This window comes from Cyclopterus lumpus, chromosome 5 (assembly GCF_009769545.1).
Source record: "Cyclopterus lumpus isolate fCycLum1 chromosome 5, fCycLum1.pri, whole genome shotgun sequence".
Lineage (NCBI taxonomy): Eukaryota > Metazoa > Chordata > Actinopteri > Perciformes > Cyclopteridae > Cyclopterus > Cyclopterus lumpus.
In genome coordinates, this window is record NC_046970.1 from 20564454 (window position 1) to 20577203 (window position 12750).

Genomic DNA, 12750 nt, shown 5'->3' on the forward strand with positions numbered 1-12750 from the left:
GATCGCGGACCGGAGTTCAAGATGGAGACAGCGATCCGGCGGCTTCACTGTTAGCTCGTTTACAACAATAACCATATGGCAAATACGACGGACGGCTGGACGTTTTAAACGCCGATAGCGAGAGCTGCAACGTAACATGAGATGCGCGTTTCGTCAAGATGAAGTGAAGTTGTTTATGAACATACAACACTTGAGGAATAATCCCGATTAAAAAGGGAAGCAGAGGAGGAAAAATTGCCAATGGTCATCATCACAAACTAATTTTGAGTGCGAGGAGATCGATATGGCGCTGAGAGAGTTGAAAGTGTGTCTCCTGGGGGTAAGTCGGTGTCTGTCGCCCTTACTGTACACCTTACTGTACCTGTGGCATCACATTATCCACCCATCAGGCTATACACCATACTGATAGACAGGTGTGTTTAAAAGAGTTAAATGTGACATCAGTCTCACTAACAACATGTAACCATGTCTAAACTGTATAAAACAGCATAAACCCATATTGTTGCTACCAGCAGCCCATTAAACCATTCCTGAAATGACATCACTTCTCCCCTTCATTATCTACTAATAATAGCTTAGAATAGAGTTGAAACAGTGGTTTAGTCGCTCAGTAGAATATTAATCAGCAACTATAGTTTGAGCATATGCTGATTTATATAATTTTGTTGTCAGACAAGACGTGGCATTTGAAGGTGTCACCTTGGGCTACTGGGTATTTTTCACTATTATTGGCATTGTATAACCTTTGGTTTCAGACTTAATCCTTGTATAGCTTTTATTTAATATCATTACTGGTCTCTGCTATTTCAAAATAAGTCACAGGAACAATATTTATGGAAGTACAGACAACAGGAGGCATCATTTACTTTACCTGCATCCCATTGATACGATACTGAAGTAGCATCTGTCCTCATATCTCTTCTCCATCACTCGCCTATAAGATAGCTGAAACAATTAGTCCATTTATTGTTTAGTCTGTTGACAGAAAAACATTTGGTGACAATATGCTATAAGTATTTTTTCAAGTAAAAAATAAAAATGTTTCTCTGGTTCCACCTTCTCTATAATGTGATGATTTGATATGCTTGTTTTCTGTGCTTTTTTTCATCCCTCTAAGTTAAGTTTTTTTTGGGGCTTTATACTGTTTGTCAGACAAAAACATTTAAGTTGAGTCTTTGGACTCTGGGACTGTTATTATAAAAAAATTTACTATAGTATTCATTGTTTTTCCAAAGAATGACAATTAGAGTAATGGGTGATGGACATATGAATTAGTTGCAACCCTAATGTTAATTACGACAATTGTGTAAAACTTTCCGAAATAACATTACTGTTTTTTGCTGCATAAGATAGTTACTAATCCTTCCCAGGAACAAAATTAATCCTTGTCTATTCTACATATACCAACAGCGGAAATAACATTCTCATTCACATTTCCTCTCCTTTCTCAACAAACAAGAGTATACAACTTAAGTGAACTACGTCTGTCCTGTTTAACTATCTCAAAGGTCCAGGCCTACGAGTGGAACAGGAAGGAAGAAGATGCCATGGAAAAGCAATAATGTCTGGGCATGTGGCCATAGAATGTGTTTTTCTAGTTGTGATTATGCTTCTAGTAATTGTTTCCGACCATGTTTAGTAAGCATCTTCTTTATGTTGTCTCTGCAGGACACTGGCGTTGGAAAGTCAAGTATTGTTTGGAGATTTGTGGAAGACAGCTTTGACCCAAACATCAACCCAACAATTGGGTAAGTTCCTGCTGTCTCCACACAAATTAAGTTATTCTGTGTTTCATTGCTTTGTGTGTCAGGTTGTTGCAGGACATAATCATGTAATCAGTTAATTTCTGTCTATTTAATAATCAATTCCAATAAGAGCTGAAAAGAATGGAAAATGAATCGGTAGTAAATCTGATAATCAATTGATTGTTTATATCAATTGCAAAATGCCAAAGTTTTTCACAGGCGGGGAGTTTTTGGGTTGCAAGCAATTTGAATGTAAATGGGCATTTGTTAATGTGTTTGTTGACTATTTTCTCAAAGTCTATAAATCAAACAATTAATTGATTAATTATGAAAGTAATTGGCAGATTATTCAGAATGAAAACAATGATTTGTTGCAGCCCTAATTCCAAATAACATATTGAGCAAATAAAGATGCACAATATTTGCTGGTTTCAATTTCACAAATGAAATTTAAAGGGAATACTTTGTTTTGCTGTTAGTCAAATCAAGTAAGCAATATTTAACCATTGATTGGTCAACTTGTGACTCTTTTGACATTTTGTCGATAATACAATCAGTCAGTACCAGACCCTGACCAATACATATAGTCATTTCCAATATAATGTACTAATTTCAGCTTGTCCCAGATATATGTGTCAGCATTTATTAGCCAATAAATCACCAGAAATTGCAGTATAGAAGTGCCAGATATGTTTGACGCACAATACAAACAATCGATACCAAATGCGGATATTGCTATCGGCCTCAAAAGTACGATATCGGTCAGACTCTAATTGATGTAATGGAAGTAAGTCCTATTACATTTTTATATGTGTAATAGGTAATAGATTGTGTAATTTTATTTGTGATGTTATCGTTCACTTAAGCCCTCAAATCATTTGAATTTAATTGATATTAAACCAACTGATGATCTAAAGGAAGATGTGTTTTTTTTCATCGTCTCAGTCACTTGAAAATGCTTTAGTTATTTGTCTAGAATTTTTTTTTAATCGTGAAATCTAATGTGACCTCAATCATGATGCAATTTCTTTTCACCAGGGCATCCTTCATGACCAAGACAGTGCAATACCAAAACGAGCTGCACAAGTTCCTGATCTGGGACACGGCAGGACAGGAGCGGGTCAGTAATATCCTCTGAGGTTTTGGCCTCAACATTCTTTAAAAAAAATGGACTGGTGGTATCGTAAACCAAGAGCAATATTCACATATGTTTAAGCTTTTCCACAGCCAAACCACAACAGTTTTGATTTAGTAATCGATCAGTTTGACTTGGCGTCTTCAAAAGTCTACTTCTTCTTCCCTGGTGGTTCTGAAAGAAAGTGAGAAAGCTACCTACATGTGTGACTGTACCACTCCCTTAACTGGGAGAAAGTGCAGTTCTTCATTACTTCAGATAGGGGGCAACATTTACCTTCCTTTAGTTAACCAGTAACCTACAGCTTTCAGTGCTCTTGGTTTAGACCACTCTTTTAAATAAAACTTGCGATGTAATACATTTCCATTGTTCATTTCTGTCACCTTAAATCTTCATCCTGCCTCTGTCATTCTTCCTTGTTACGTTCAGACATTTAGAGACAGAGTGCCAATAATTAATTTTAATTAATTTAATTGTTTATTTTACGGGGACAATGCACACCAATCAACGGTAAAACTGTATGTGAGCCAGAGTTAGCCATCTGCTGTCCCAGGCCAGATTTTTTTTAAGGCAGCCAGAAATTACAATGTTTCCTTTTGTTCTGTTTTGTTTTCTTTCGCACATGAAACTTATTCGTCAACAGCCATCATGTCTAGGTGCCACTTCTTAAGTGATCTTCACTCCTGTGTGTCCACGGCAGAAATATGTGAAATGCACATGAAGTGTAGTACTGAAACCACTTACAGATGAAATGTGACATAAGGAACAGGATATATCTTGGTGTTTGAGTAAGTCTGTCTTAACATCACCAAGCCCTAGACAGTGATAGCGTGAGGAACTACTTTCTCTTCTGACTCGCACCCTGCATCCCACATTTCTCTGCATTAGTTCTCCTCATCACTTCCCTTTATTCTGTCCATGCCCTTCTCTTTTTTTCTCATGCACAATCCTCGGTTGTAATGTCTTATCCCTGCAGCTGTCCCCTCCAGAGAGGTGAGATAAGATTCCCCATGTCCTTTATCCTACCTTTCCCCTCGGGGCCATTGGCTTCTTTGTAGCCTTGAGGGGACATCAATGCCGCCTCGTTTAAGATAAGATGAGTGGATGAAACCCAAGCTCTCTGAGCCCACTGCCGTGTGCTGCCACTGTGTCTTATCCGAGAGTCACTCTAACTCTACATCCGAGGGTCCTCCTTCTCCCCCTTTTGTGTTTTCTCTAGTGAAGTGTTTCTTTTCATTTATTTTCTTGGCGACAATCTATTTGTTCTGCGATTCTTTTGTGTTCTCTTTCACTTTCTCCACCTTTCCCATTCCCACAAATACACTTTTTCACTCCCAACTGGTTCACATCCGTGTATGAAAAAGTAGCAACATTCCTTTGGTAGGTTTTTCGTGTGCGTGTTCGTGTGTGTGTGTGTGTGTGTGTGTGTGTGTGTGTGTGTGTGTGTTTTCATACAAAGCTGCTGTGGTATTTTGAAGCTTTTCGTGGCTTGTTTTCTAACTTTTGTGGAGCTTTGGCCTATCAAAGTATGTTGAGTTGAGCAAGGGGATCACAAAGCGAGCCAATGCCCTGGACAGAGAGACCAAGGCAAAAAAGAAGAAAGTTCTGTGATTTCCAATCCATCCAACAATCCATATCTCAAGACCAGATGAGCCCAGCTGTCAACAGCTCGTCAAGTCCTCCTCCTCAAAAGGAATCTTTCATCCTACTAGTATAGGAAGGTTTCTTTCATTATGTATAAAACCTGTGGTTTTAGAAATTAATCAGCACTCGCAAGGCATCACAGGGGCTGTTTACTGGGCTGCTGTGTGGCCAGACGTCTGGCCTCGCTGTGATTGCTCTTTGGGTTGAGGCTGAGATAGACCACACAGGACTGGTGGTGGTACAGCCCAACACTAGCCGATGAAACAGGCAGCACTCTCCTCAGTGCCTCTGCCAAATATCCCAAGTTGGATTCCCGTTGGTGGACTTGGGGCCAGTAACAACTATAATTATGTGGAATGTGTGCTTTCCTGAGGTAACTGTGTCACTCCAAGATGGATCGTTTATTCCATCGTATTGTAAGGGAAAATGAAATTGGCGGGAAGGCAGGGTCATTCCAAGTGAAGGTCGTTTTCAGACAGAGGTTGGTCTTTTAAAAATAAATATCCCTAGTTAATACATGACACATGGTTTTATTAGTCTGTTGAAACCCCAGTCCAGCCGAGTATTTTGCAAGAAGGCATAAATAAAACCCAGAGTCGGTGAGGTCCATGTTTTTAAATGTGCTGTAGGTTTGCTAAGCGAACAAAAACTTCTGAAACACTAACAATTTAAAAATCCTGTGGGTTTCTAGTATTGCGCATTTTTAAGAATTGAGGTTAAGAGCTAATAGTTCATATTTGTTAAATCATGCCTTCAGACATGAGCTACTTGCTTCTATGATCTTTATAAAGTTAAAGTTATTGGATTATTGTTGTTGTGGAAAAGACCACTGCCTGAATTGAAAAATAGACCCCAAAAAGATGGCCATGCCAGTGGCTTTGTGAGGCAGTACTAATGATTAGCAAATTAGCACTAAACAGAAAGTACAGCTGAGGCTGATGGGAATGCTTTGCAGATATTTGGTCATAAGCCAAAGTATTGGAGGTAGAGGAAAGTCGGGGGATCATCAAAGCCAGTAAGTGTCATCCTTTAGTCACAATGAATACTTCTACCACATTTCTTGGCCGTCAATCCAGTAGTTGTTGAGATATTTCAGTCTGGACCCAACTGGTATACAATCAGACCGACAGACTGATATGCATGGCTAGAAATAACAGCGTTTTATGACAGCAGGCTAATTGTTGAAGCCAGGTTTCAATGAGCACTGGAAAGTATTTTACCAGAACAATACCACAAACAGGCAAAAAGAACCCAGCCAGCCAGCCAGCCAGCCAGCCTCAAAAGCAGCTATGGATTCAAAAATGCACATGCTGTTTTCGTTATACAGGGCTTTGTGATTTATTAGGATCAAATGTATAGTTTTCCATATATATCAAACAGCTAACAGCCGTTGACACATTCTGCCCATCTTTCTCTTGATGGCTACCACATGTGTGAGGTCTTGGTGGAAAGACTTGCCATACTTCCATTTTAAGTAAAGCCACTTGGCTTATAGGCTCAGAACACTTGGCCTCTGGTTTAGAAAAATTGTACTCTTGAGTCTTTTTTTTGGTGCATTTGTATACTCAGTTTTGAGTTTGTCACAGTCAGTGCTATGGAGTCTTATGAAACGCATGTCATCACCAGTGCCTATGGAACAGATTATCCACATGAAACGCCAAGGCACTGTTTCTTGATCTACGTGGTGTGAAAATACATAATTGTGTTATACTGCACTTCATATTGTTGGTGCTCTTTTCATATACAATAAAGACAATTTGGAGGGAAGTCAAGGTCTTCAAAGATTAGTCTGAATATGATTTTTAAATTAAATTCTTGATCTGAATCTGATCATCATGTTCAGTTTCACATGGTTTCAAAGCTATATGAGTATTATAAAATGTAGTTTAGACAGAGCTGAAGGTCATTTACAGGCTCCTCTCGGTCCAACATCACTCATAATTGCTTGCTTTCTCTGTCTTCTCATAGTTTCGGGCTCTTGCACCAATGTACTACAGAGGGTCAGCGGCAGCCATCATTGTTTACGACATCACGAAAGAGGTATTATTTACGTTTCCCCCTCAACCATTTATCCACAAAGTACGTACTGTAAAGTGTCATTGTTTTGTTGCATTTCTATCCGTCCTTTTTAATTAATATGTGTATGAAAGGAATATTTAGGGATGTATACTTATTTGTGTCTTGCCACACGTCAGCTGACATGATTGATCCCACATTCAATTCTGTTCAGTTAATATGAAGCCACAGCCAGCCCTTAGCTTAGCTTAGCATAAAGACTGGAAACAGGGGGAAACAGCTAGCCTGGCTCTGTCTAAAGGTAATGAAATATGCCTCCTCACGACTCTTTAAGCTCACTTATTAACACCTTTTATATCTTGTTTGTGTCATCCGTATTTAAAAAAACAAGTGTAAATACAACAATTCACAATTTTTAAGAAGGTTATGTCGGATTATTGCTTGGCTGGGAGCAGCTGGCAGGCAACGAGCAGAGACTACAGGAAGTCTCTGCTGTCCCCTATGAAATGGAAAATTAAAATTTTTAAAGAACAAAGATATCGTCATTTGTGAGCTTCTTACATGTAAAGGATTGTGTTACTATTGGTCAGAGCTTCCAGACTTTATGCTAAACCCAAATAACTGTCCGCTGGCTTCAGTTTGCCTTAAAGACAAGAGTGATATCTGTCTTTTAATCTAACAAAAGCAAATAATCATATTTCCAGAAATGTCGTAGTAATCCTTTTAAACCTTCCAAGGAAGCACTATGTGCTTGTCTTGATCTGTTCAACATGTTTTTTGTCATCAGGAATCCTTCCAAACACTAAAGAACTGGGTGAAGGAGCTGCGCCAGCATGGTCCTCCTAATATAGTGGTCGCCATCGCTGGCAACAAATGTGACCTGTCAGACGCCAGGTGAAGCTGAATTAGCTGCATGAGTCAACTCTTAATGCTAGTGTGCACTATGATGATGCCTCCCCATTGAAAGTGATGATGGGATTTCAGATTTCTGGCACAGAAGGGAAGAATTCTTGTCAGGAAATGTTATTACCTGTTTTAGTATCGGAACAAGATCTAATGTTTGGCTTTGAAATATCATTGGAATTTGCCATCTCTGGAGCTGAAGTGGATTCTGCTCTGCAAGGGGGAATATCGGCTCTCGTACTGAAGTATTTCAAGATATTAATGTTGTTTTTCTGTATCTTCCACAAAATCTCCCTGACTCGGACACATATGCTTTTGATAATATTATCCATGAAATTGGGAAATCTTCCACATAAGAGCTGTGGATGTACATTTTGATGGTTATCAAGTTTTGGAAGAAATTGGAAAATCTGTTTGCATATTTTTGAATGCCTCTTGTATTTACAGGGAAGTGCCAGAGAAGGATGCCAAGGACTATGCTGACTCCATCCATGCCATCTTTGTAGAAACCAGTGCCAAGAATGCCATTAACATCAACGAGGTGTTTATAGAGATAAGTAAGTTTTTCTCGAGCGCCTAGTGCCATTGTACATCCCCGGGTTATTATTGAGCTGTTAAGCATTGATCATTACGATTATTATTGTCTCCTTTTGTGTTTTAAAAGCAGGTAGAATATATTTGAACAGTATATCCAGTTAGAGGTATAGTTTCTAAATATTTCAAGTGTAATCATTCTTTTCTGTGACTTCTGACAGCGATGAGCTAGTTTGGAAGAAGCAACAGATGACGCCAAAGCAGAAAGCAGATCCACTTAATCATGTCGACATCTCGACATTTAACTTTAAAACGCACATGTGCAGAGACGAGGGTGTGTGGGAGCAGCCGACTCAGTTCTGAGAAGCAGCTGATGATCACAAAAGAGACTTTCTCGCTAGTTGTGCCCCGATTCCATACAACATATGGTTGCTTTTGGGAATGTAGTATGTTCAGACAGGAAAAGTAGAGAAATTAATTATTATATTATATATATATTTTTGCATACAAAGAACTTGATTGACCAAATATATATATTTATTTATTTAAATTTTTTTGCATACTAAGAACTTGATTGACCAAATGTCGCATGTATTGTATCAATTCAGGCCATGGTGTATTGTCACCTTATGAGTCATATGTGGTCCTGGAGACACCGAACTGTATAGGGAACTGCTACAGAAGTGGTTCAGGGAGATAAGCCCCTTTTTCACAGGACTATCTAATTATCCAGCTCTCCGTCCAATGGGTCCGGATCTGTTGACACTGGTGGTCGAGGAAACTCGAGGAAAACTTTATATTTCCATTCCTCTGTCTGTCTATGGATAGATTTTGCCACAGTGTCCCGAAACCTTACAGGTGTGTAGTTGCGATCAAAAGGAGGGCCCGGTTCAAAGATATCTCTACTCACAACTTGCTTGGAATCGGTGAGCTGTAGGAAACTGGAGCACAGCTACAGTATTGCTGTCCCTTAATTGGCGTGGAATGCTACAATAAAAACGGTGTGTATTTCAAATGTGTATGAAAAATCTAAGTTTTACACAAACGTGTGTGTGTGTCTCCTCAAAGGTAAGCGCATCCCTGTTGCCGACGCCGCAGGAGGAACTCCAGGGAAAGCTTTCAAACTGGGACGTCAGGCCTCAGAGTCTCGCAGAACGTGCTGCTGATGATCCCAGCGACTGCCCTCACATGACCTGTGACCTGACCTTTTGCTTACCCTCTGTGTCCCCGGCCTGCTTCAGCTTTCAGCCACCACACGCCCTCGATACCCTTGCCGACACTGATACTGGGATGCAGAAGTGCCACTCGGATGACAAGAGCAAATGCATTTTAGCGGCACTCGACAACACAAAATCGTCATATGTCATCTGACAGTTGCTGGCTGGAGAAAAACGTCCCGTTTTCTGAGCATTAAATCATTGATGAAAGGGAAAAGACCTCCATACTTATACATTTACTTACTGGCTTCTATAATCAACATCAACTTCTGTTTGGTGTATTATAGGCCCGGGTTTATGAGAGGAACTTTACGGATACAGATTTATGAATTCTGAAATCATTTGTACTTGTACATGTGTAAAAATCGACTATCTTTCAACCAAGGCATGGACTGAAAATGGTAAAATTTCACCAAATTATTTTGACAGCACGGAAGTTATCGCCTTTTGCTTCATTGTAGATCTCTTCCCAAACAATGTTGTGAAGGATCCATCGATACAGTTACCTTTGTATAATCACTAATTTATTATTGATGGAAAAAGGTTTGAGTATTCATCAGTGTTTGGACCAATCAGTCTCAATTGTGTGTTTTTTGGAAGGATATTTGAAGGGATGTTGCGCATTCAGTCAAGCATGACAGATTGTGCATGCTTAATATCAGTTTTATTGTGTGATTGATGTTTTCATCAAGATGCTTTTCAAGGCAAAATGCCAAGTGGGTGTTTTGAAGTTAATTGCAATCCCACGGTAAAAACAAAAGCAGAAATGAAAGGCGTGTGGGAGTCTACTTCCTTTACAATAAAGTAATAGTTTGCGTGGGTTTAAATGAGAATATAAATACTAATCTTGTCTTTGTATGGTAAATATGAAGCTGTAGCCAGCAGCCAGTTAGCTTAGCTTAGCATAAAGACTGAAAACACGGCTCTGGCAAAGGTAACAAAATCTGACTGAAGCTCACAAACTAACATGTTATGTCTGACAGAGCCCGGTGTTTACCCCTGTTTCCAGAATGTATGCTAAGCTAACCAGCTGCTAGCTGTTGCCCAATATATTTAACAGACAGATATGAGAATGGTATCTTCTAACTCTGCGAGAAAGTGAAGAGGCGTATTATCTAAAACAATCTACGACACTGAGAATGCATGCCACAACTCCCAATGATTGTGCTTTAATCTTTTTAAGAGATGAAAGCACCATAAATGTATTATTATATAGGAACAGTTCTGGCTGCCATTTTATGTTCCACACGTCCACTCGTACTTACTTTAAAGGTAATAACTGAAGCCCAAGTATGACGTTTACTCTACTACACGCAGTATAGTTATTTCACAATATCACTTTAGCGCTATTTTTCTTTAATCTTACTTTAACTGGCGAGCCCGCCTCTCCTCAATCCGTTGCTGCTCCTTCACAGTTTTACAGATTGTTGTGAGGTCTTGCCAATTTCTGTAATTGTCCCATAAACATTTTTTTATCTTTCCTTTTTTCTTTTTTTTCTTTTTTTTGCACATAATCAGCAGCGACTCGCGCATGCAATGTTGTTTTACTTCTTGGCCGGAGATAAAAACAGTGAGATCTGGAAATTAGACCTCGTTCAGGGGAAACTTGGAGGTTATAGGTGCAGAATCAGACGAGGCGCTGTGTCGATATGCTGACCCCTTAATGAACCTTCGTCTCCATTCTGCTCTGAATTACTGTATGTGCGTTGTTCCAAGGTCTGCCTTTCTGATTTTCCTTTCTCCCAACTTCTTTTGCCTCATTCCTCTAAATTACAGGCACTTACTGTGGATCCAGCTTTCATTTTGTTTCAAACAAATGTGGGTCACCATACAGGAGATTTACCAGAGCTTTATTATCCTCTTTTACATTCATTACTACTCTGATCCTTAGTGCTATGTTACAGAAGTTTAATGTAACTCCTATATTGTCCCAATTGAGCCTCAGTTGACTCATGAGCCACATACCTATTATTATTATTATTATTATTATTATTATTATTTTTTTTTTTTTTTTTTGTAATTCCATGCTTGTCTGTATCTCTTGAGCCCTTTTAGTCCCAAAGGCTCTTTTCAGTTGCCAACAAAAATAGAGATGTAGACTGCATTTCCAGGTTTAGACATTTGGATTGTGTGCTCTTCTGTCCGTGAAAGCCACTTAATTTGCCTTTTAAGCATCTTAAATGTAGCTGTTATTGATGAATTGTGTGGCTGCCTGTATCATCAGGATTTTCTCATGGAGTGCAATAGGTGTTATTATGACAAAAGGTAAAAATGTGACCTAAACCAAGAAAACAGTCACAGAAAGATAATGTTCACATAGGAGAGCACACACTCGGGCAACAATGTGATGTCATTCCAGCATTCTCAAACTGATAATGACAGGTTTATATTTACCTCATTTAATGCTGTTTTGCTCAGACGAAGTTGATCAAATGAGCAGTGTGATGAGGCCGATTAAATCCCTTGGAAACCAGAGTGGCGTTCAAGGTCAAAACTTCAACTAAACGGAAATCACTCTGGTACTTTGAAAACTGCACTTTGACTGCCTGTTTGTAATTGGTCCTTATTTCCAACTATTACTCTGTCTTCTGGTATTATCTGCGTGAAATAACGTCATGAAAGATTCTTGTGACGGTGTCCGACTTCTTAACACTCCTCGATGTTATTTTAGGTTTTGAAAGTTTGCTCAGTTCTTATTGCTTCAAAGAAATGGTGCCAAATAATGTCAACGCCATTTTACCACACATAATTAACCTTTTTTTTTTATTATTGTCAATGTAATATCATGATTTAAAGTGCTTTAAATCACAATAAATAATGCTTAACATTATTTGAAGTTTGATAATGACTAATGTTTTCCCCTTATTCTGAAACAGGAGGCATAAATAGAAATTGTGTGCCAGTTTTGCAATGAAAAATATCAATAGTCTTGGGCTGGCCCTGGGAATGTGATTAATCTATATTATGTATATTTCTTTTCAGTGTAGATATATACCATCAAATTGCACATAAATCAATGACTATATTCTACTCTTAGCCAGTTATGTGACCATAATAGACTTGTACACGGTTTGAAGTAATTCCGTCAGCATTGTAGTTACCATATATAGCTTTTTACTATGTTTCATATTGATTGTAACAAAATGCCTGAAAAAAACTTGTTTGCAGTGTATTTACAAATGTGTAAAAAGGGAATTGTCAATTTGTTTACTAATAAAAGATTGACAAAAATATTTCATCCTGTTTTGTGTGAGAAAGTAGATCCGACAAGTGTCTCATTTCCTTATGTTGGGCCCAAGAGAGATGTCAGCGATAAACTTGTTCCTTGGGGATACAGTGACAATGTTGTTAGTGATTGGTCGTGTTTTTCAGTTGGCAGACAGCCGTCTGGCTAAATATATATAGATATGACACTTGAGATGCACGTTTGACTGGCAGAGGGATTTTCACTTGACTTTGAATAGTGCTGAGAGGGCAGAACACTCATTTGACATCATCCTAATCCCCCACTAAACCCCACTTTCTTTAAAGAGCATGCTTAAAAACGAATAGAAAA

General features: G+C 38.8%; 1 protein-coding gene across 1 annotated transcript; it reads left to right on the forward strand.

Annotated features, from left to right (window-relative positions):
* Positions 1–5: 5 nt before the first annotated feature.
* rab22a (RAB22A, member RAS oncogene family) lies at positions 6–10024 on the forward strand. Its single transcript, XM_034533220.1, has 7 exons — positions 6–319; positions 1669–1748; positions 2784–2865; positions 6493–6564; positions 7328–7434; positions 7891–8000; positions 9046–10024. The coding sequence occupies exons 1-7, from the start codon at positions 284–286 to the stop codon at positions 9141–9143; spliced, it is 585 nt and encodes a 194-aa protein (XP_034389111.1). The 5' UTR covers positions 6–283; the 3' UTR covers positions 9144–10024.
* Positions 10025–12750: the final 2726 nt, after the last annotated feature.

Bases quoted from the DNA above. Each gene is read 5' to 3' on its own strand.
- rab22a (XM_034533220.1), top strand. From the start codon at position 284: ATGGCGCTGAGAGAGTTGAAAGTGTGTCTCCTGGGG. The intron at 1,749-2,783 runs GTAAGTTCCTGC...TCTTTTCACCAG, and splicing joins AACATCAACCCAACAATTGG to GGCATCCTTCATGACCAAGA. The intron at 8,001-9,045 runs GTAAGTTTTTCT...GTCTCCTCAAAG, and splicing joins CGAGGTGTTTATAGAGATAA to GTAAGCGCATCCCTGTTGCC.